The following is a 22,042-nucleotide window of genomic DNA, read 5'->3' on the forward strand; positions in this document are numbered from 1 at the left end:
GTGCAAAAGTTATGAGGCAAAAATTAGAATACAATAAGAATAAATACAGTACACAGCTGTACAGAATAGAATAAAATAATATACTATATACAGTAGAATAAAATAAAATAAATATACAATAAGATAAAAATAGAATACAAATACAAATACTATATACAACTGAGTAAAAATACAACGATGACAGAAAGGATTATTGCACTTAGTATTATTGCATATGTATGGATGTGTGTGCTTGATCAGTTAAAGTCTTTATTATGGAGTCTGACAGCAGTGGGGAGGAAAGACCTGCGAAATCTCTCCGTCCCACACCGTGGGTGCCGCAGTCTCCCACTGAAGGAGCTGCTCAGTGCTGTCACAGTCTGCTGCATGGGGTGGGAGACGTTGTCCATCAGGGATGACAGCTTAGCCGCCGTTCTCCTGTCACTCACCACCTCCACTGGGTCCAGAGGGCATCCTAGAACAGAGCTGGCCCTTCGGATCACCCTGTTCAGTCTCTTCCTGTCCCCAGCAGAGATGCTGCCGCCCCAGCAGACCACGCCATAAAAGATAGCAGAAGCCACAACAGAGTCATAGAAGGTCTTCAGGAGTGGGCCCTCCACCCCAAACGACCTGAGTCTCCGCAGCAGGTACAACCTGCTCTGCCCTTTCCTGTAGAGGGCGTCTGAGTTATGAGTCCAGTCCAGTCTGTTGTTCAGATGAACACCAAGGTACCTGTAGCTGTCCACAGCCTCAATGTCCATACCTTGGATGTTCAGTGGTTGCAGTGGAGAATGCTTGTGCCTGCGGAAGTCTACCACCAGCTCCTTGGTTTTACTATAGTTTTAATATAGTTTTACAATAGTTTCTAAACCTGTCACATTGGAGCGTTCCACTCATCAGGGGTGCCCGTTATCTCCAATGCTATTTATTCTGACTATGGAACCTCTGGTGATGACACTTACAATGAGAGCTGTACTATTTGGTTTCCAGTTAGGAGATCGAGAGCAGAGATTGGCCCTAGGCCCTAGACTGGCTGTCTGTTAGCCAAGTTGCAAAATTAATGCTACAAATGGAGCTATTTAGACGATTTTCTGGCTATAAATGATTCAAAATCCTCCTCCGTCCTATTCCTGAACAAGGATGAAAGGTTATGCAAAGTTTTTATATTGAGTCACGTCCTCTGCCTCCTCCAAAAGAATCCTTTCAGAAGTTAAACGATATCTTTAATTGGTTAATTTGGAATAACAAAGGTCCTAGATGAAGACTTGGCTTGTTGTACCTGCCATATGAAAGAGGGGGTTACAATTCTCTGATCTTAAACTGTATCACTGGTCTGCACAGGTGCGCTCAGCCACGCTCTATTTTTCCACTGAGACACCTGCAGCCTGGATAAAAAGTGAACAAAAAACAGTGACAAACCTTCAGTTTGATATAATTTTATTTTATTTTAAAGTTTCCACTTGACAGAAATGTGTTTTTGTTTGAGATTCCCGAGGTTCGCACGGTGTCATCCTCCTGAAAAGGAAACACCTTGTGGCGTCAGGTGAGCTTCAAAAGGTGCTGTCAGTCACATGACCCTGAGCCTCAGCAGGAAGTCTGACCCCTTCATAATAAAAGCATGTTCTTCACCTGCACTAATCAGGCTGAGAACACGCTGGGCTGGAGTCACGTGATCGACTTGTAGTTCAAACACAGCTGTTTCCTTTCCTGAGTTCTTATCACATCTCCTAAACACATTTCCTCCACCTCACAACGTTTCTAACAAGGAAAAGTGGTTAGGAAAGGAGGTAGGAGACCACTGAGTGTATGTGAACGTGAAGGGCTTTTATTGTGAAATGCAGGGTAGGGAAAAGTTGTTCCGCACATGCGCAGTAGAGATCCTGCGTCAGCAGAGACTAGTCAGTTTAATAAGTTTGATGATTTGTTTAAAATACAGAACAAAAGTAAACAAAGTAGGACGGTAGGGCATCATGGCGGCTTTATGAACGGTAAGAGGCGGGAACACGGGGGCGACGGTCAGAGGGAGGACATCAACAGGAGGAGGACCGGAAGCTGTTTGAAAGCCGTGAGCGGGAGTTTGTCAGCAGGGGGAGAAACCGGCACCCGGAGCGAAGACATGGACCCCCTGCAGGAGCTCCTGGACCGGGTCAAGCCCAGCACCGAGGCGGTGAGTCCCAGTCTGACCCTGTTTGCCCGAACTGAGCGATAAATAACAGTCTACGTACACGCACAGCCCTGCGTACGTAGACTGTCTGCGTCATGACGTAAGGCAGAGCAGCAGCCGATCGCTGTTTCGAGCTAATTCTATAGCAGAAATCCACACAGAAAAGAGAATATAAGGATGTGAGCCTGTTTTACATTTATTATTGTGACCTCCGACCTGCTGCTTTGTTTCTTTAGGAGTCCCTGTGGTTAAAGAACATCTTCACCTCCATCTCTGAACACCTGAGTCCTGTGGTGTGTAGCTCCGCCCCCTCGCAGACAGGTGAGTTCCTGTTTGTTTGAAACAGCTGGCTGATAAATCAGCTGTACTTTAAATCCTTAATGACGATGTCCATGTCTTTTATGAAACCAAATACTATTTAAACCATTATTTAAACAGTGAAAGCAGGGCTCACCTGCCCTCACAGGTGCCATCAGAGCAGTCCAGTGTGTAGATGTGAGTGTGGTTCAAAGGTCAGAGCCATGAAGGTGACCGACTGTCAGTGAGGAACAGGGAGGACTAAGAGTCTGAGGATGAAGAGCAGCTGCTTCCTCAGGTGGTCCCACCTGTTCACACACCAGCTCTGGTGTCCACTTCAGGTGTTCTCAGTGGGCGGGGCTTCAGTTGTTTATGTTTGTGTTTACCCTTTAAACTTTGTTTTCCCAGGTAACCACGGTGACCTCAGCCTCTTCGATCTGAGCATGTGTGCGGTGCAGGCGATCCAGCAGCAGATGTGTGTGGCCCACAGCTTACCTGTCAGCTACAGGTAACGCCCGCTGACATCATCGCTGTCGCAGGTCACGTGACCTGGCCTTACCGCTGTCCTCCCGTCTGTCCCCAGGCTGCTGTCCGTCTCCCAGCTCGTCTCCCAGCAGCACCTGGCCTGCGTCAGCAACCTGTCCTGGAGCACCAATCAGCAGAGAGCCTGGGTCAGGGAGGCGGAGCTCGCCGTGCCGGGTCAGAGGGCGCTGCCGAGGGTCAACCTGCTGCTGATTGGCTGTCTGAGAGAAGGCCCTGACGGAGAGTACAGGCTGACGGACGCCAGCGGCAGCGTCATGTGTGAGGTGAGTCAGAGGGGGAGGAGCCTAACCTTAACCCATCGTCCATCAGCTGGTTAGTTCTCAGGAGCTTCTTCACAGCAGCGTCACTAAACCGGATCTGGTCAGAACTGATGGTAACGAGGTCACAACAAACTGCAGGTGTTCATGTGCAACGTGAATGAAATCGAATTCCTCTTTAATTCAGCTCATTCTCTGTGCAGGGACACAAGTGCTGATAGAGTCTGGTCATCACACGCTTCTCTGCTGATGTTTACATCAGCATGAAACAAGCAAACAAGCTCAACAGCTGACTTTCATTTCTGTAACTCAGAAACATCAGGACTTGTTAAATGTGAGCTGTGTTTATATGGATTCACTTAGCTGATCGATAAGTAAGGATGTAAAGACAGAGTCTGTCAGCAAGTGAGTAACTGTGCTGGCACAGACGTGATGACAGCAGAGCTTTATAAAGATGTGGAGCCTCCTCCTCACATAAAGTATACAGATAGCATCACCTGCAGTAACCTGACAGATTACAGTCAGACAGCTGCAGCAGGCTCAGTGTGGTCCTAGCATCACCGCACGGATTAATGACTCACAGTACTTGAAATGTGCAATTCCCTTGTGTTCTTATTGCTATTTATTCTATTCTTCCCTTTTCTATACTCTGTATTTGTATATGTGTATATTTCTGCTCACCTTCTGTAACTTCTGTCAGTGCTGGGCTGTTGGAAACCGAATTTCCTGGAGGAACGCAGCCGAGGGATCAATAAAGTTTCATCTGATCAGATCAGATTAGATTAGATTAGATTAGATCTGATCTAATCTAATCTAATCTAATCTGATCTGATCTAATCTGATCTACTGCAGCTATAAAACAAACGGCATCACTGCAGATCAGAGCTGATGAAGCTGTCATCATCAGTACAGGCTTCCAGCATCCACCCAGGACATACTCCGCCTCTCTCTCACCCGCGTCTCTCTCTCTCCCTCATCCAGTGCCTGTCTCTCTCGCCCCTGTGGCTCGATCGTCCCGTTTTCCTCCCTCACTGGAACTACATCCCCCACAATGCATCGGGCCAGGAAGAGGCCGCAGGCTTCTTGGAGCTGATTGGCTCCCCTGTCCTGTTGTGTCCTGGTGCTGAGCAGGGATTGGCTGCTGCTCCTGGAAGGGTGGAGCTAAGCGGAGCGGTGGGAGTCGGAGAGGCCGGCAGGCTGCTGAGGCACAGGTGGGTCACATGACCTCTGAACTGCAGCGGAGTTTCTGAGCAGTGTGTGTGACAGATGTGTGTGTGTGCTCCAGGGTCAAAGGTCAGCGGCTGAGCGTGTTCGGAGAGGTGGGCTCAGTCTGCCCTCTGCTGGCCGTGGCAGGAACGACCTTCTTTTGCTTCACGCTGACGGATGAGTCGCGCTCGCTGCCCGTGCTCGTACAGGTACCAGCTCTCTGAGGATGATGATGGTGAGGAGGGACGATGAAGCTCAGTGTGTGTGTGTGTGTGTGCAGGACAGCAGCCGGCTCAGCTGGATCCAGCGTGTGTGTGTCGGGCAGAGCGTGTGTGTGACAGCTCTACGTGTGTGTGCGCTACGAGGCTGGAGAGGAAACAACATCCTGTGTGTGACGAAGCGCTCCGAGCTGCACGCCGACTACACGCACACACAGGAACACACACAGGAACACACACACTCTGAGTCCCTGCTGTCACAGCCTGCTGAGGACGACTGTGAGGAGGCGGAGCATGAGGAGGTGGAGCTGGACCAATCAGCTGTGAGGATAAAGCAATCCAAAGTCATCAGCTACCAGGTGAGAGTGCTGTGAGCTCTGATTGGCTACCACAGGTTTGTACCTGTGTGCTGATTACTAAGCCTCCTCTGCTGTGATAGGGCACGGTGACTGAGGTTGTGAGTGAGGGGGCGGGGCTCTACGTGCTGGATGGGAAGGTGGGTCTGTGCGTGGCCTATCAGCCGGCGGCGAAGAGGAAGCTGAGGGCGGGAGACAGAGTGGAGGTGAGTCACATGATGTGACATCATCATGCCCGTTTGTGTTCGTGGCAGCCACGACTAATAAAGTTTGATGGTTCCTCCTCCTGCAGTTGCATCACGCCCACTTCCTGTACCGGCCCTGCCCGGACTTCCCTCCCAGCATGCTTTGCACCTGCCTGCGCTCCAGCCTGAGGGTGACGGCCTTCAGCAGGGCGGGAGGCTCGCCACCCGACAACCGCTGCCCGGGAGATGGGGCGTTACCACGGTTACTGCTGCAGAGAAACACAGATGTGTCCGATTACCTGTGGACCTGTCACCTAAGCTCGCAGCTGGCACACAGGTGAGGCTCCACCCACCACCACCTGTCCACAGTCAGAGACAGCAGAGCCTAACCTTTGTCCTCCTGTCCTCCGCTGGCTCTGGCTTGTTTCCTGGTCCTGGTTCTGGTCTTGGTCCTCAGTCTGGTCCAAGGTGTGTGGAGGCAGCAGTGTGTGTGCTTGCTGTCCTGGAGGCTGATGGAGACTCTGAGCAGAGCTGGAGGACGAGGACGCAGAGACATCTACGCTGAGATGCTGGACGAGCCTCACACCTGTCCTGTGACGCAGGTAGGTCCCACTCTCACCTGTCTTCCTTACAGGTGAGTGTGGAGCATGCTCAGTGTGCTCTGTGTCCCTGCAGTACAGCGTGTCCTCGGCGGTCCGGCAGTACCTCGGTGTGTCGGAGCTCCTGGAGTCCCTGCAGACTGGCTGCTGGTCTTCGGCCCCTCTGAGCTCTCTGCTGCCCCCTGATGGCTCCAACCTGACCTCCGCCCAGATCAACGGGTTCCTGTCCTGGTCTTGCAGGACTCTGTCCTCCGAGCCTCGGGGTGGAGACGCTGTCAGGTAAGGTGACAGCAGCTCCCACATGAAGTCGTGTGATTACGTACCAATGGTTTTTGCCGGTTTGTGTGTCAGGCAGCGCCCCCTGCTGCTGGTCGGCGTGCTGGAGCTGCCGTCACAGACGTCTGAGTTCAAACACTCGATGCAGCTCAGAGACGCCGCGGGAGCTGCAGCCTGCGTGCTGACGGAGAGCAGCGAGGAGGAGGAGGGAGCGCAGAGGGCGGTCTTTAACAGCGCCTGGATCGGTACAATGCACGCACACAGACACACACACAGGGACACACAGCTTTATTCTTTAATGTGTGTGTGTGTGTGTGTGTGTGTGTGTGTGTGTGTGTGCTGCAGGTTGTCTGGTGGGTGTGGTGCAGTTCACCATGGTGACAGAGAGATTCCTCCAATCAGATTTCCCCTCCTACCAACACCTGGACCAGGACAGGTTCATCACACACAAACACTGCAGGTACACACACACACAACCTGCAGCATGCTGACTGCTCATTGGTCCATTCTGTGATGTAGGAGGGCGTCTGATTGGTTCAGGGTGTGAGCTTCCTTCCTGGTTGTAAACATTATGAGTTAAATAAAGCTGGGTTCAATTCACAGGGTTTACCTGCAGTTCTCTCTGGACCACCTGCACATCCTGAGTCCATCTGTTGCCATGGAGACACACCTGAGACACAAGGGGGAGGAGCCAGGAGGGGATGTCACTGCCAGGAAGCAGACAGTAGAAGAAGAAGAAGAGACTGCTGGGAGTAAGAGGAGGAGAAGAGAAGAAGAAGAAGCCAACTCCGGCAACCCCTGGCCCTGTGTCTCCATGGTGATCAGGGTGGAGCAGAAGGAGGGTGTGTCCTGGAGGAATACAGGGGCGGAGGCAGAGGATCAGGAGGCAGGGCTCAGACTGTGCTTCTCAGTGAAAGCTGCTGTGATTGGTCCAGTGGTCAGCTGGAGGCGGGACCCAAAGAATGAGCCAATGACAGAGAAAGAAAGTGAACAAAAGCAGGAGAGAAAGGTGAGAGACGCACCTGTGTGTGTTTACCTGAGCTCACCTGGATACACAGTTACGTGTGTGTGTGTGTGTGTGTGTGTGTGTGTGTGTGTGTGTGTGTGTGTGTGTGTGCGTGCGTGCAGGTGGTGCTGGCGTTCTCAGGTGTGTGTACGCGGTGGTTTCCTGTCCTCCAGCCTGGATGTTTCTACAGACTCATCGCGGCTAACACTCAGGTATCAACCCAGCTTTGATGATGTCACTAAGGGGCGTGGTCAGAGGTTGGCCTCATCGGTCTCTGCTCTCTGATATTAGTACACATGAACACGTTTTTCAGCTTTAACTGTAGTTGTTCACACACTGAGGTTAATTATGGAGTTCCACAGGGTTCAGTGCTTGGACCAGTTCTGTTTACATTATACATGCTTCCCTTAGGCAGCATCATCAAAACACAGCTTACATTTTTACTGCTATGCAGATGACTCCCAACATTCCTGTTTGTGGGGAGTTGATCTGACCTGAATCCTTGCAGCTGATTGGCCCATGTGTCTGTCAATCAGGATCCCAGTGTTCTGATTGGCTGTGGAGTTTCTGAGCGCAGTGGGGTGGATCTCCACGCTGAGTCGACCCTACAAGTCAGACGTGGTTGGAGATTCCACACTCTGACACGCCCACTGCTGCTGCCCACCTGCAGACAGGTAACACTCGGTTTGCTCCCCGTCTTCCTCCAGGACCCTTAAACTTTTTTTTTAGAGATTGACAGACCATGTGACTTTCACGCATTGCATTGTGGGTACAAGTGGCAACAAATCAAAACACTGCATCAAGCGCTAGCATTTCCAGCACTTTGGGGTCCTTCGGGACTAAGTAAAGAATACAAATACAGGCCATTTACCGTTTATTTAGCTGTTGTTAAATATTTTATCTCCTGTACAGGCCAACACAATCTGTTTGTTGTTTCAGGTTGTAGTGTTACACAACATTTTCAGATCTAATATAAATAAAATGAGTGTTTTGTAATTCATTCAATTTATTGTCTTTATTTATAACTGGCATCATTGTTTCATTCTATTATAGAATCTTACAAGAAAGAGGCAACATTGTAAAAATCCATCATTATTAGCTGCTTCCTGAAAAACAAATCAACAATGCAAAGAAAAAAAACTTTGCTAACAACAAACTGGAAAACAGTTATTCATCACTTGCTTGCTTCAATACAACCCTTGGGCACATATATGCGGACGTTTCGTGGCTGTTTTGATCTCGCTCTCTCTCTTAACCAATCAGATCTGGCTGTGGTAGCAGCTTTAAACTCGGTATGACCCAGGCTGATAGAGGGGCCAGTCTGGATCACATTCCTGCATTTTGTTTCTGGTTTTCCTACAAAACACAACAAACATTAGCCCGCAAAGCCACAGTGAACAAAGCAGCATAGCAACGAATTCAATTCAAATCAATATAAGACTTATTTGTAACCTACATCATCAATCATGTTGTGATAAATTACGTAATAACTCCAACAGAAGACTTAATAATACAACACAGTTAATAATACAGCAGCTTCTTGCCATTTTTGTGTTTCTTTTTATTACTGTGTGACTGTTTACGTGTGAAAGCCTGCGTGCGCTAGTACCGCTTGCCACTCGTTCCCACAATCCTTTGCGGTTTTACCCCTGAATGACGTCATATTTTTAATGTCTCTTCTCTGTGTTTTCAGGCCGTCCCACCCACAGTCTTGTCTGTCTCAGAGGTCTTAGACTGCAGGTAAACTGCTCGTCCCTCACTGAGTCGCCCCCTGTGGCCATCTGAGGAACTGCAGCTGCACACACACTCTCTTACTGGTGTGTGTGTGTGTGTGTGTGTGTGTGTGTGTGTGTGTGTGTGTGTGTGTGTGTGTGTGTGTGTGTGTTTCAGCTCAGAGCTGGTGTGTTTTCAGGGTGTGGTGTCTGAAAGGATCAGTGTGAACAACAGGACCGCCCACTCTGGACACACACACTCAGGTACAAACACACAGGTGGTTTGTGTATCAGGCTTTTTCTGCTGTGAAGTTGTAACATGGGGGTCTATGGGGGCGACTCACTGCTGCCTCTGCTGGACACTAGAGGAACTGCAGGCATCAGTGCTTCAGGTCTGAGTCTCAGGTCTGACTGTTAGCTGAATGTGTGTGTGCAGGTGTGCGTCTCACTCTTTGTGACCAAGCTGGGAGGAGTCTGCAGGTGTACCTGGACTTAAGCCACACCCCCTACCCACCTGGCCTGTTGCCGGGTAACACTCTGCTGTTGTCTGGTTTCCAGAGGAGGCTGTCCAGGTGAGACACACATAGACAGGCTTATAAAAGTTTGGACTCTTTATTTGGACTCATTTCCAACAATGTCAGCCCCAATAAAGTTCTGGATCATCTTGCATCAATAGGCTGCTGGTTTTCTTTACTGGTTTCAGGTGTTACCAGCAAAATAGTTGTTTGATCATCTGGAAATGTACCCAGATTTATTTATTTAGACAGAGATCTTGACCCCCCAATGTTCAATACAAAGTCACGCCCATGGTTACGTACCTGTGCGGTTTACCTGTGTGCGTGTGTTTCAGGACAGGAAGTGTGTACTGCACGTACTTACCTGTCAGCTCCATAACTGTGGTCTCCCTGGGAGACACCAGGTAAGTTTACAGGTAAAGTCTGGTTCACGTGTTTGTCGTGCTGTTGTTTATTTGTTTGTTTGGTTTCTATCAGCTCGGCCCAGCCTCCTCCTCCTGCTCCCATCATGCACCTGGGTGAGTGGGCTCTGAGCAGCAAGCAGAGGTGCGCTGTGGGACAGGTCAAAGGTCACGTGGTGTGTTTCCTGTTCCTGCAACTGCAGTGGAGCTGCTCGCTGTGTGGCAGCGTGTACACACAGGTACTGCATAAAATACACACAGTGTGTACAGGATGTGTTTAGTGTCAGTTTCTCGGGTGCAGTGAAAGTACTCAGAGTGCTTCATGTGTTGTTAGCGTGTTGGTGGCGTGTTAGTGTTGGTGCAGTAAGTAAAGTGTCGTTTTGGAGGAAACTGCTCACGATTTCAGGTGTGTGTGTTTACCTGTTGCTCTCTCTCTCTCAGGGCTGCAGCAGCTCTCAGTGTCACTCGACCTCGTCAGTGTTTCAGTCCAAAGCAAAGTAAGAGCAGCTTCCTGTTGAGCTCACCTGCTGATACGTGTTAATCACCTGGATGAGTCAGGTGACAGTCACATGATCAAACCATGTGGCTCTGCTCTTCCATCAGGCTGGTGATCGATGACGGGACAGGTGAGGCTCACGTCTGGTTCTCAGCTGCTCTGGTTCCTGCTCTGCTGGGATTGGCTGATGCTCAGTGGGAGGGGCTTCAGAGAGCTCTCAGGGTCAGAGGTCACATCAGAGTCTTCTCTCGTGGGCAGAGCCAGGTCAGTAGCACCTGTCAGGTGTATATGTTTACCTGTCACAGGTGAGTCACGTGCTCATCGTCGTCTTTAGACTTTATTTTGTCTTTAAAAATTTAAGATGAGGCTTTAACTTTGCTCTGATATTATTCTGTTATTATATGTTACCTTATATATGTAATCAAAGTAGTTGAATTAGAATACTGCTGTAGATCATATTATACCCTTTAAAATAGAGTGTGTGATCTGTATTAGTTTAGTTCTCATTATACTTTTGAGTTAACAGAACATATTCACATATTAGTTCATTAGATAAATGTGCATCACTCTGTATCCTTGATCTGCTGGGAATGTGTTACACTGTTTTCTTGACATGCTTAATTGTTGAATCATGAAGAGAAGGTTGTAAGCAGGAGACTCTGTGTCTAAAGACAGGGGAGATAGACAGACCACATTCCACACCCCCACCTTACAGAAAGCAGAGAAACAACTGCCGAGGTCATAACTTAGGCGCTGTAACAGAGAAAAAATGTGATGTTTTGGCTTTTACGACTAGCTGGGGGCCACTAGAGACTATAAAAAGCTGAGCAACCCGTCACCATTTTGAGACATGTGCCTGACCCTCTGGTAGCATCTCTCCCGTCCGGACGTTGTAATGCTCTTATTGTTGAATTGTATGCAAATAAATGATTGTTGATTGAGCATATATACACCGAGTATTGTCCCTCCTTCAGCCCAAAGATTCAAAGAACTGCGTGTTTTCAACACCTGTCACAGGTGAGTCACGTGCTCATCGTCGTCTTTAGACTTTATTTTGTCTTTAAAATTTAAGATGAGGCTTTAACTTTGAAAGGGCACATCCTGTTTGTATCCTGGTAACAGCTCCGTCTGCTCACACCTTACTGCTGAACTGGTTTGGGGGCGTGGCCACTTCCACCTTTAAAAGTCTGTAGGTGTGACGGACCCACGCTGGGCTCACGTGAACAGGAGGGAGGGGCCTTACAGCCGTGTGTTTCAGCGAGACTCAGGTCGTGCCCCTGACTCCACCCACTCGACCTGATGAAGCAGCAGGTGGTGTAGTTCTGAGGGTAATCAGGGCTGACTGTGAATGCCACACCTCCCACATGGAGGGTGGAGACCACAGGGGAGGGGCAGGACAGCGAGAGGCATTTAGGACTCGGGTCACACCAGGAGAACCCACAGGGCCCCTCCACCCACAGGTGGAGCTGTGTTAAAAGACCCTGCAGACTGAAACGTCCTGTGGTCAGAGGAGGTGAAACGAGAAGAAGATGCAGCTACAACCCAAAGAACAGCGTCCACACAGTGAAGCACGGTGGGGACGCTGTGGGGGGGCCACCACAGAGAGAAACAGGCGTCCTGCAGGACGTTTCCACAGGGCCGAGCCGTGAGTCTGCAGAGACATAACCTCTGTGTCTGTCTCAGGTGTGTGACGGGGACGCTGACGACTTCCTCCTCCACTTCCTGTTGTGTCTGTGCAGCAGCGATGTCATGATTCGGCCGCTCAGCCTCACCTGCAGGAAACACACCAACCAGAGACCAGAAGGTAACCCCACCCTCACACACCACCCTCACCACCCTGACTGCAACCTTCAGAGTGTGTGTGTGTGTTTCAGAGGTGAGGAGGTTCACTCGAGGAGACAGAGAGTTCCAGACCAGACTGGCTCCTCCCCTTCAGCTCACCTGTCTGCACCTCCACCCTGACTGAGCTCCACCTGCTTCGTTCTGACTTCATCTGTTCTACGTGTTCGTACAAATAAAACTTTATTGTTCCTCCTGTCACACGGTATCTCACCTTCACTGACCCTGACGCTGGTGATCAGGGTCAGAGGTCACACGAAGCTCTCTGGGTTTAACAGGTCATGTGACCCTTCTACAGGAAGTGATCCCTGTGAGTGGCGCCCACATTGGAGACGTTCTCAGATGGTGATTCATGAAACCTAATTGGTAAAACTAAACACTGAACGTGTTTCGGTTTGTTTACAGAGGTCAGACGGTGAAAGCTTCAGCCTGACCAGGAAAGAATCAGTCCTCTTTAAATCACACTTACTTTAAATGAATTCCTCCTCACCTTCATGTGTTTTGTATTATTGCATCTTATACTGAAAGAGTTCATCCATCGACACATTTGAATCCTGCAACATTTCACCGTGTCAGTTTGTCATGAATTGGACTATTTTAGGATTTCAGTTCATCTTTCCAATAAAGCTGGCAGCTCTGAAACAGCTGTTCTCTCTGAGGCTGTTTTGCATGTAAATAAAAGTGAAATAATTAAATGTTCTGTGAACAGACCGTCCAGTGGAGCTCCTCAGGGCTCTGTGCTTTCACCACTTTGTTTTCTATGCTAATGAGTGTCAGAGCACGTCAGCATCAGTCCTTCAACATAATCACAGCCTCTGATGAAGGTGTTCAAATGTGGCTTTTAATCCAGGTTTACACTTAAACAGTCTCCATGAAACGGGCCTCTGCCCTCATTCATCCTGGAGATCACTCGTCTAAACCAACCAACATAAAGAATGTGATGTTTTCAAAGCGAACACGTACAAACAGTTGTTATGGATACTAGAGATGGACCGATCCGATATTACGTATCGGTATCGGTCCGATACTGACCTAAATTACTGGATCGGATATCGGAGAAAAATAAAAAATGTAATCCGATCCATTAAATATCACGAAAGCACCTCACAAAACTTGCAACACGCCGTAACTCGCCTCAGAACGTTAGCACGTCGGAGCAGTATGCATCACGTGATAGAGCGGCTGTGGCATGCGGGACCTGTCGGTGGTCTGGATAGCATTTGGAGCTTCGCTAGCAACCCGGCATTTCATCTCCGACAAAGTTATCCCCGAGAGAAGTAAAGCAAGTGTGTAAGTCCATCTCTGAATGTTTGTAAAGCATTCCTGCGTTAAGCTTAACAAGCGATATATGGAGCGACTGCCTCTCCGGCTGCTACTTCAATCATGAAACTGCTTAATGATCAGCTGATCGGCTTTTCTGTCGCGAGTCCGTCTCTCTTGTTTGTTTTTGGCCCACTTTGCACCAGAAAGAGGAAACCAGCGGCTGAACAACAGCAGCACGTTTAAGCTTGATCAGCTGCTGTTAGAATTTATTTAATATTACTTTCTACTCGAGGATCTTTTTCTACGTAGCTGACGGCTGGTAACTGTGCAGGGGCGGATCTAGCAAAGTTTAGCCAGGGGGGCCGTAGGGCATTAACTGGGAAAAGGGGGCACAAAGACATACTTTTCTTTCTTATTCTCATTTAAAATGTCGAGCTTTTAATAAATAATTATTTGACACCCAAAGTTTTAATTTGATGTAAAATGAATAGAAGTCAATTACTGTATATAGTGACTATTAAGTCTAATATATATACCCTAGTAAGCTATAGTACTTTTTCCTTTGGGAAGGTACCATCTGTGCAGTCTGCAATTTTGTTGAAGAAAGATGTTGAATCTATTTAATATTTCTTGAAAAATAATTGATTTCTGTGTATTTTTTTCACACTGCATCAAATTAAGGTTGATTACGTCGATTAAGCATCATGAGGTGGAGCGTGAGGGGTGGTTCCCTATTTTTTATTTATTTATTTTTGTTGTTGCTGGGAGTTGGAACCCTATTAGTTAGGTTGCTTAATATTTACGCTAAGTACTCTTTAAAATACCAGAATAGGGAGGATGGTGTAGGTTTAAGTTTATTAGATTGATCAGTATTGCTGAACTATGAAATATTTTTTTTGTATACAGGTATAACAGAATAGCTTTAGTGTTGTTGTTGTTTTAAACTTGAGTATGAACTTATACAAAATGCAGCAAGATATTTAAAAAACAGTTTTGTTGATTAAAAAACACTATATCGGATTCATATCGGTATCGGCAGATATCCAAATTTATGATATCGGTATCGGTATCGGACATAAAGTGGTATCGTGCCATCTCTAATGGATACGATTAAATTTAGGAGCGATGATTCGTGAAATCCTACATGTGTGTTCTAACATGCTTTAATGATGGCACGAGCTGACAATGAATAACATAAAGTTAATAGTTAATCTGCAACAAAACTTTTTCACCGCTTCAGTTTTTGGTCTTTTCCACATACGGTTGTTGTTGTCATGGAAACAGAAACCAATCGGGCCTTGGATGGACGTCGGGAGTTCTTAACAGCAGCTCGTTGTTCATTCTGATGTTGTTTTTTAATTATATTTTATATTTAATATCATATATTGGCCTTTTTCAGCTTTATCTGAAGGGCCACAGGTCAGACTCCACCTGGGCCTGCCGCTCTCAGCCTCACTCTGAGGAAGCCCACAGTCTGTCACAGTGGAAACTACACCGGGGGACCCCATCCTTGGGGTGGATCCATTTTTGTTGTAGCGTGTTTTGGGGTTTAAAAGCCACAGAGACGCGGTGCGTAGAAAAAATGCATTTCAGCTGTGCTGATGCTCCTGACACGTTGGAACGTTGGGTTGTGTTGCGTGGTTGAGAGGAGGCGGCAAAACACCTAGCAGGCTAGTCGGAAGAACACACACCCACGCTGGTATCGGTAATCCACGGTGGTTCTTTAATACGCCTTCTTCAACAACCATATAAAAGCCCGGCTGAACGGCTGCGGCTCAACAACATAACGCCCAGCGTTCATACAACCCAAGCGTTGCAAACAAAACAAGAAGAAAACGTAAATCCGTCCCTCGTTAAGCAGAAGCGTGCAGGCACGTGTCCTCATAATCCCAGAGAGAGAGCAGCGGCACAAACTGATGACACCATCAACCCTCGACTTGGGTGTCTTAAAGGGACACCACACCATAGTGGCTGTCACAACGTATAAGACTGGGGAAACCTGCATTCAGCTGGACCTGAAAAACACTATGTCCAGATAAACACAATCAACTTTTGGAGAAAAATAAAAGATTCTTCATCAGACTAACAACTAAAAACATGACACTTACCTTAACAGTGTGGGCTACATCAAATATATTCAAGACCGACAACAACACTTCTCACTGCTGCTAATTTTAACAAAACTAAACAAAAAGTAGAAAAAGGCAATTCACCAAGTCTTGAAAAGTAAAACTGAAAAATAGAAACACAGAATAAAACATCCATCCAGATCTTTACCACCAACAACATAAAATCTATCTTGATTAAATGGCCTAATTCTCCAATAAATTAGCAATAATAAAGTAAGAAAAAATAAGACATTCAATTTATGGACGCTCAAATTAACAAAGCGACATTAAACGCACCTCATTGCCTGCCGTAGCGTTCTTCGCAGCTGCACTTCACCTCAAAGGTCGGTTAATACATCGGATTGAACTTAACCAAAGTCCAATTAAAGGAAAATAAATGTTTCTAACAAATACAATGAAGAAGATTAAAATAATTCACTGTCAGTTACTGTCGCTGTGAGTTTGACGAGGTCAGCTGCTTCATTTGGTTCTGCCTAAAGTTCTCTCAGTGATCCAGTGTTTATATGATAAGATACGTGTTTAATGCAGAGAGTTGGAATTACAAGTTGGTAAGAAGCTTTTTAACAAAGGTTTGATTTAAGCTTTAAGTTCAAAGGTGAAAGAAATTTCACGTTTGATGAAGGAAGATCAAGGCTAACAAGGACATAGGTCAAAGGTCAAAATAAGGTGAGAAAATATAATAGATATATATAATCAATCAATAAGGTGAAAATATCAGATAAAAGGGTTTTTTTGGTTATAAGGAATAAAGAGGTCAAAGGTCAAAACAAGAGACACTGGTAGAGACCTCAAATCATTGTTACTGAAGAAGGAGGAGTTCTTTAACAGTACGACATTGATAGAGTTTGTTTGTGTGTTTGAGAGTTCAGACTGAAAGGGAGCGCACAATCGTGTGTGTGTCTGCAGCTGTTGTGTTGTTGCTGCATCGTTGCCTCAGGGGGAAAGTTGTGTGTGTGTTATGCAGACTAGCAGAGACTGCAGCTGTCAGCAGCCACACACACTTTCTATTCTTCAAATCAAATCACAGTGAAACATGTTCACTGACAGCTCAGCTTCAGCATCGTCTTCATGCTGTGACTGCAGCCGTTCAACTCTGTTTGTCTTTAACCCAAATCATCACAACATGCAAATATAATCATCAAAATGATGTGACTGGAAGGATGCAGCAGTCTGTGCTCCACCTTTCTCCTCCACACCTGCAGGTGGAGAACATGGATGCATGAATCTCTACAGAGTTCTTTGAATATTATCCGTCTCATCAGTTTTCAGTGAACAAAACTCCTCACAGAGCCAAAATAAGCAGTTTGTATCCAACATAACTCAGCTGGACTCTGATGCTCCGTATAACAGCCACACATGAGTCTGGATTCACTCAAAGCATTGAACAAACTTTATTGGAAATGAAGCTTTTGGACATTTGTTCTCTGATATTTGCTCTTCAGCTCGAGTCTCCATCAGTGGGAACATTTCCTGATTCAACTTTTCTTCTGTTCAAATCAAACTCCATGAGAATCAAAGTGTGAATCAGAGTCCTGATGATCAGATTCTATAGAAACATGGAGACTGTAGAGGATTTACACTCAACATGTTCATTTGTTCCCTTCAATCAGAATCAGAATAGAAATCAAGCGATTCTTCCATTGAAAGGGATCGATTAATGTTATTGACAGGACAGATGATCAGAGGTGCAGAGTTTTTACCTCCATAATTCAGACTGGGACTGAAGAATGGGTGGAGTTTGTGAGTGAAGGAGCAGCCAGTAAAGGAGTAGATCAGAGCTGCAGCACCTACATCATAAAAGGAGACCAGACCCTCCTGATAATCCACAAACACCCCCACCTTCTCAGGACCAGGATGAAGACAGAGGGGGACTGGAGGACCAGCAAGAGCTTCGTACTCATTTCCATTTCTCAGCCACACAGTCCAGAAACCATCCTGAGGACTCAGTGTGATGTCTCCCTTCCTGTTGATCGACTCTGTGGCCACTCCTAAAATCCACGCAGTCTTTCCTTTAACCTGAACCTCAAAGTAAAATCTGCCTGAAGAGAAACTCTGCTCTCCTAAAACCATAGCACAGTAAGAAAATCTCTCTGGGTTGTTTGGAAGTTTCTTCTCCACATCACCACAGTACACTTGTTTTCCATCATCAGACAGGATGAGCCAGGGATTTGCTGTATCAGGATCCAGAGTCACATCCACCTCATGCTGCTGCACCCTCTGCAGCTCAGCCTCTAACAGCTTCTTCTTCATGAGTTTCCTGATTGTCTCCTCCAGCTGATCCACAGCTCTCCCCACAGTCCCCTCATATGATGGTGGATGAACTCTGACCTCTGTCCAGTCCTTGCTGGGTGGAGCAGCTTTCAGGGAGGAGAAGCTTTGGAGGAGGTGGAGGTGGTCTTCAGAGCATGAGAGCTGCTCCACCTCAGAGCTTCTCTCCATCAGCTCAGAGATTTCCTGTTCCAGATCTTTGATGAGACCTTCAGCCTGTTTCTCTGTAGCTTCCTGTTTGTCTTCGATCTCCTTCATGAGCTCCTTCAGGCGTCTCTCAACAGACTCCATCAGAGCCGTGAGGACCTGAACACCTTCTGCTTTCTGTCTGTCTGCAGCATCTTTACTCATCTTCACCGACTCTGTGATCTCCTGAATCTTCAGTCGTCTCTTCTGGATCATCTGCTGAATCTCAGCCTCTGTCTTCTCCAGCTCTGCCTTCTTTCCTTCATATTCTTCTCTCAGAGGAACAAACTCGTGGTTCTTGTGGTCTAAAACAGAGCAGAGCACGCAGACACATGTCTGGTCGGTCTTACAGAACAGCTCCAGGAGTTTATCGTGCTTCGTGCACATCCTGCCTTCCAGGTTCTCCACAGCATCAACCAGCTGATGTCTATTCAGACGTTTCACTGTCAGATGAGGCTCCAGGTGAGTCTGACAGTAGGAGGTCTGACACACCAGGCAGGACTTCAGGGCCTTCAGTCTGGTTCCAGTGCAGACGTCACAGGGAACTTCTCCTGGTTTGGCAGCTTGTTGCTCTGAGCTGCTGCTGCTGGCTTTCTGCTGAGCTTCACGTCTGAACTGAGCAACCATCTCAGAGAACAACGTGTTGATCTTCAGCTGAGGTCGAGTGTAGAAAGTCTCTTTACACATGGGACACTGACAGATGACATTCATGTCCCAGTGCTGACTGATGCAGGTTTTGCAGAAGTTGTGTCCACATGATGTAGAGACTGGATCAGTGAACACATCCAGACAGATGGAGCACAGAAACTGATCTTCAGATCGCAGATTGCTGGCAGCAGACATGTCTGCACTCTGAGGGAGAAAGAAGAGAAACATTTGATTCAAAATTCACTTTAAATTTCATTTTTACAAAGAGAGAAACAAGCGTCAGTAGTCTGAGGAGCTTGGAGAGAAAAGCGTCTGGACTTCTTTGAGTTTCTTGAAGACGTTTCATCAGAGAAGCTTCTTCAGTTCTCAGAGTAACTGGTGGAGACCCAGCAACACACTCAGACACAAACTGGTTCATCCAAACACAAACCTAACATCGTAGTGTCTGCTGTACAGTGCAGCGTCCAGATGGACAGGATCAACGTTTGGGGATGAAGATAAATACAGTCGTTACAAAGATGTGAAATTGTTTCTCTGTTTTACAGAAGGTCCAAGATTCATCCAGATCATTTGTATACTTGAATAAATCAGTTTGTTGGATATTTTCCATCAATCACTGTGAAGTAAACTTCGACCTTGTTGGTGACTGAATACTTCTTATTGTACGTCCAGATCAACGAGCCATTAATATTAAACAGTGACTGTTCCAGTAGAGCTGACAGTGAGGAGGACGATGAATCACAAACCTCAGAAATGTGTTATTAACTGTTGATCCAGTATTTTAATGGCATTGATGAGAACATGTTTATTCAGAGGTGTCTGTATATTTGGTCCATTTGTGCGTCAGTAAAAACTGTCCTGTTTTCTCTCACAGATACTGGAACATCCTCACAAACTCAGGATGTGGAAGAAGATGAACTTTCCCAGTCACTCGCTGGGATACATCATTCATGTTATTCTGGATCCTCAGAAAACATTGATTTATTTTTGTGTTTCACATATTTGTTTGTCCAAATCAAAGATTGATGTTAGTAGAGAAGAAGCCACCATGATAAAGCCTGTGTGTGAAAACGAGATCAGTGGATTTGATCAAAATCCCATTTAAGGAGGAATTCTGTCCTCCAGTTTGTTTAAATAAGCTTTGGGATTAAACAGCATCATCTATGTTTGTGTCTGATGACATGTTTGATCCAGGTCAGCTTGAATATCACAGCTGATGTGTGGAACTCTGACATGTTTAAAGCCTGATTATCAGGATGATTCAAACACATCTGTCTAAATAATGAGATTCATGTTTCCACACAAAGTTATAAAGTGCAGCATCGACTGTTTTCTGAATGATTGAGGATCATCTGTGACTCTTACAGGATACACTAAGTCAGATAATCTTTGTAAAATGTGTGAATGACTTTTTGAAGTACTGACCAAAATCTGCTGGTTTACAGTATCAAAGGCTTTATATCAATAAAGAATAAATAGGTGTTTTCACGTCTGTAATCCTTATGATCAATCAGATCCAGAATCAATCTAAGAGGAACAGGAAGTGATGAATAACCAGGAAGTGTGGAGTCAGTCTGAAGTCCAGAGCACAGCCTGAGTCCACAGTCCTGAGCAGAGCCACAGTGAGACTGAAGCAGCAGCTCGATGCTCCTACAGTGGATCTGTGGTTACATGAGCAGATTTCTATGGATCCAGTGTGACTGTGATGAGTCCTGATGAAGTGAACAGAGTGAAGATTTGTGTAGAAGCAGGAAGTGTGATCAGCTGCACTCACCACTGTTGCTGAGAGGAACCTGATGGACTCCAGTGAATCTTCTTTTAGAGACAAACAGGACTCGACTGCAGCTCTGCTGCTGCTCTCTCACACTTTCACTTCTGCAAAATGACGTTGAGCTTCTTGTTTTTCAGCTGTTGCTCCGCCTCTTCCTGCCTCTCCCTTTACAGGAATCAGCCGGTCTGTACTCAGTGACTGTGTGCAGCGGGTGGGAGGAGTGAGGAGTGGTGTGTGGGTTCACACAGTAATGACGGCCTCAGGTGATCAGGAGAAACTACCTGGATTTCCTTTTTCCACAGCAGACTGAGAGCTTCAGGTGGACCCTGAAGGAGGTCTCAGACACAGGTGGTAAAAGTACACACAGTGTGTACTGAAGTAGAAGTACTACTGTTAAAAATACTCCAAGTACTAATTCAACTTCTTTACTCAAGTAAAAGTAAAAAGTAGTGGCTGTGAAATGAGAGTAAAAAGAGCTGATTGAAGAACATTTCTAACACGTGTTTATACAAAGCTAACTGAACCATGTGCTGCATCAACGTGATAATAAAATAATATCATTCACTTTGTTTCTAATAAATATTCCCAGCTTGAATCAGACAAGTTGAACATGAGCAGAGAAAAAGAAGCAAATCCAAATATTCCTGTGTTCAGTTTTCTCCATTTACAGGCCGACTGTGCCTCTAAACAGGAACATGAGCAGGAAGAGGCTGAAGTGGATTCAGCAGGTGGAGGATGCCTAACATCAGCTGGAAAGATTTACTGTGACGTTTGTTTGCTGTTTTCTCCTCGTGCACGAGAACATCACCAAATAAACTCCAGACAGTTTTTAATATTTCACTGTTCAAGAGCAAAAAGACTGACGGACTGTGTTTAAGGCCACCTCACAAATGTCACACATGAAATATTCAGTGTTTATTTGCTGGTTTGTTGGCAGCAGCTCCTTAAAGTCTGTCACACATCTGTTTGACCGTCTCCAGTTAATCTGAGACACCAGTTAATCTGAGACACCAGCATCAGGCGGCTCAGCTGATCTCTGGTGTGTAGCTGCTGTGCTGCGCTCCCATTCCTCAGTGAAAGCAACAGCAGAACAAAAACTCTCTCGATCCACATGTTTGAAAAGAAAGCTTTTAAACAGATGAACACACTCAGTAAAGGACAAAGAAAGAAGTAAGAAAAAATTAGAGTAAAGAGTAAAAGCAGGAGCAACTGAAACAGGCTGCATGCTAGCTGCCGCATGCTAGCTGCCGCATGCTAGCTGACGCATGAGCACTAGAACTGTTCAACTTCATTGTTATGATTTTAGCACCGAGTTACATGAAATCCTGCATCAAAAAGAACAACACAGCGATCACAGACATGTTTCTGCCAACAAACCAACATTAACCCAGAAAAGCCTTTAAAACAACCTGCTGTGGTTTGGAGTAGAGATTCCTGAATTTACCAGGTGCACCTGAAGGCAGCACAATTTAAACCGTAAATAATGATGTAGGTGCGAAAATCCTTTTCAAGCATCACAGCATCAAATGAGCCGGCTTACGTTTGTTGCACTTCTACACCAAGTTTTACGCTCGCGTTTCTTCGTTGCTGATTTTTGTTCCACAAACCAAAAGAACAAAGATTCAACCTTTAATATATTTTCATGTGTGTTTCAAGCACTGTGACATATCACACACACACATGCTGAGTGTGTCACTGATAAAGCTGTGACACAGCAGCTCACTCAGT

General features: G+C 46.4%; 2 protein-coding genes across 5 annotated transcripts; one reads left to right on the forward strand and one right to left on the reverse strand.

Moving 5' to 3' along the window:
- Nucleotides 1–1,827: 1,827 nt before the first annotated feature.
- Nucleotides 1,828–20,537, forward strand: LOC146712239 (CST complex subunit CTC1-like). Of its 4 annotated transcripts, none has more exons than XM_085451891.1 (25): nt 1,828–2,146; nt 2,380–2,464; nt 2,849–2,948; nt 3,024–3,246; nt 4,222–4,451; nt 4,526–4,655; nt 4,727–5,023; nt 5,104–5,226; nt 5,313–5,542; nt 5,663–5,807; nt 5,881–6,083; nt 6,156–6,325; nt 6,426–6,540; nt 6,684–7,089; nt 7,209–7,298; nt 7,623–7,760; nt 8,780–8,826; nt 8,977–9,062; nt 9,235–9,370; nt 9,649–9,717; nt 9,791–9,953; nt 10,156–10,211; nt 10,318–10,474; nt 11,894–12,014; nt 19,418–20,535. In XM_085451891.1, exons 1-25 carry the CDS (start codon nt 1,844–1,846, stop codon nt 19,567–19,569), a joined length of 3,975 nt encoding a protein of 1,324 aa, XP_085308017.1. In that variant the 5' UTR covers nt 1,828–1,843; the 3' UTR covers nt 19,570–20,535. The 4 variants fall into 4 exon arrangements, with proteins under 4 accessions (XP_085308017.1, XP_085308018.1, XP_085308019.1 ...); XM_085451892.1 differs by lacking the exon at nt 19,418–20,535 and adding an exon at nt 12,085–12,760 and having other exon boundaries at nt 1,829–2,146; XM_085451893.1 differs by lacking the exon at nt 19,418–20,535 and having other exon boundaries at nt 1,829–2,146; nt 11,185–11,963.
- On the reverse strand, nt 15,015–18,786 carry LOC146712240 (E3 ubiquitin-protein ligase TRIM21-like). Its single transcript, XM_085451940.1, has one exon. It carries the CDS (start codon nt 18,769–18,771, stop codon nt 17,044–17,046), a length of 1,728 nt encoding a protein of 575 aa, XP_085308066.1. The 5' UTR covers nt 18,772–18,786; the 3' UTR covers nt 15,015–17,043.
- Nucleotides 20,538–22,042: the final 1,505 nt, after the last annotated feature.

This window comes from Copadichromis virginalis, linkage group LG3, assembly GCF_057382275.1.
Source record: "Copadichromis virginalis isolate Kocher_CV1m ecotype Utaka linkage group LG3, C_Virginalis_male_GT1.1, whole genome shotgun sequence".
NCBI lineage: Eukaryota > Metazoa > Chordata > Actinopteri > Cichliformes > Cichlidae > Copadichromis > Copadichromis virginalis.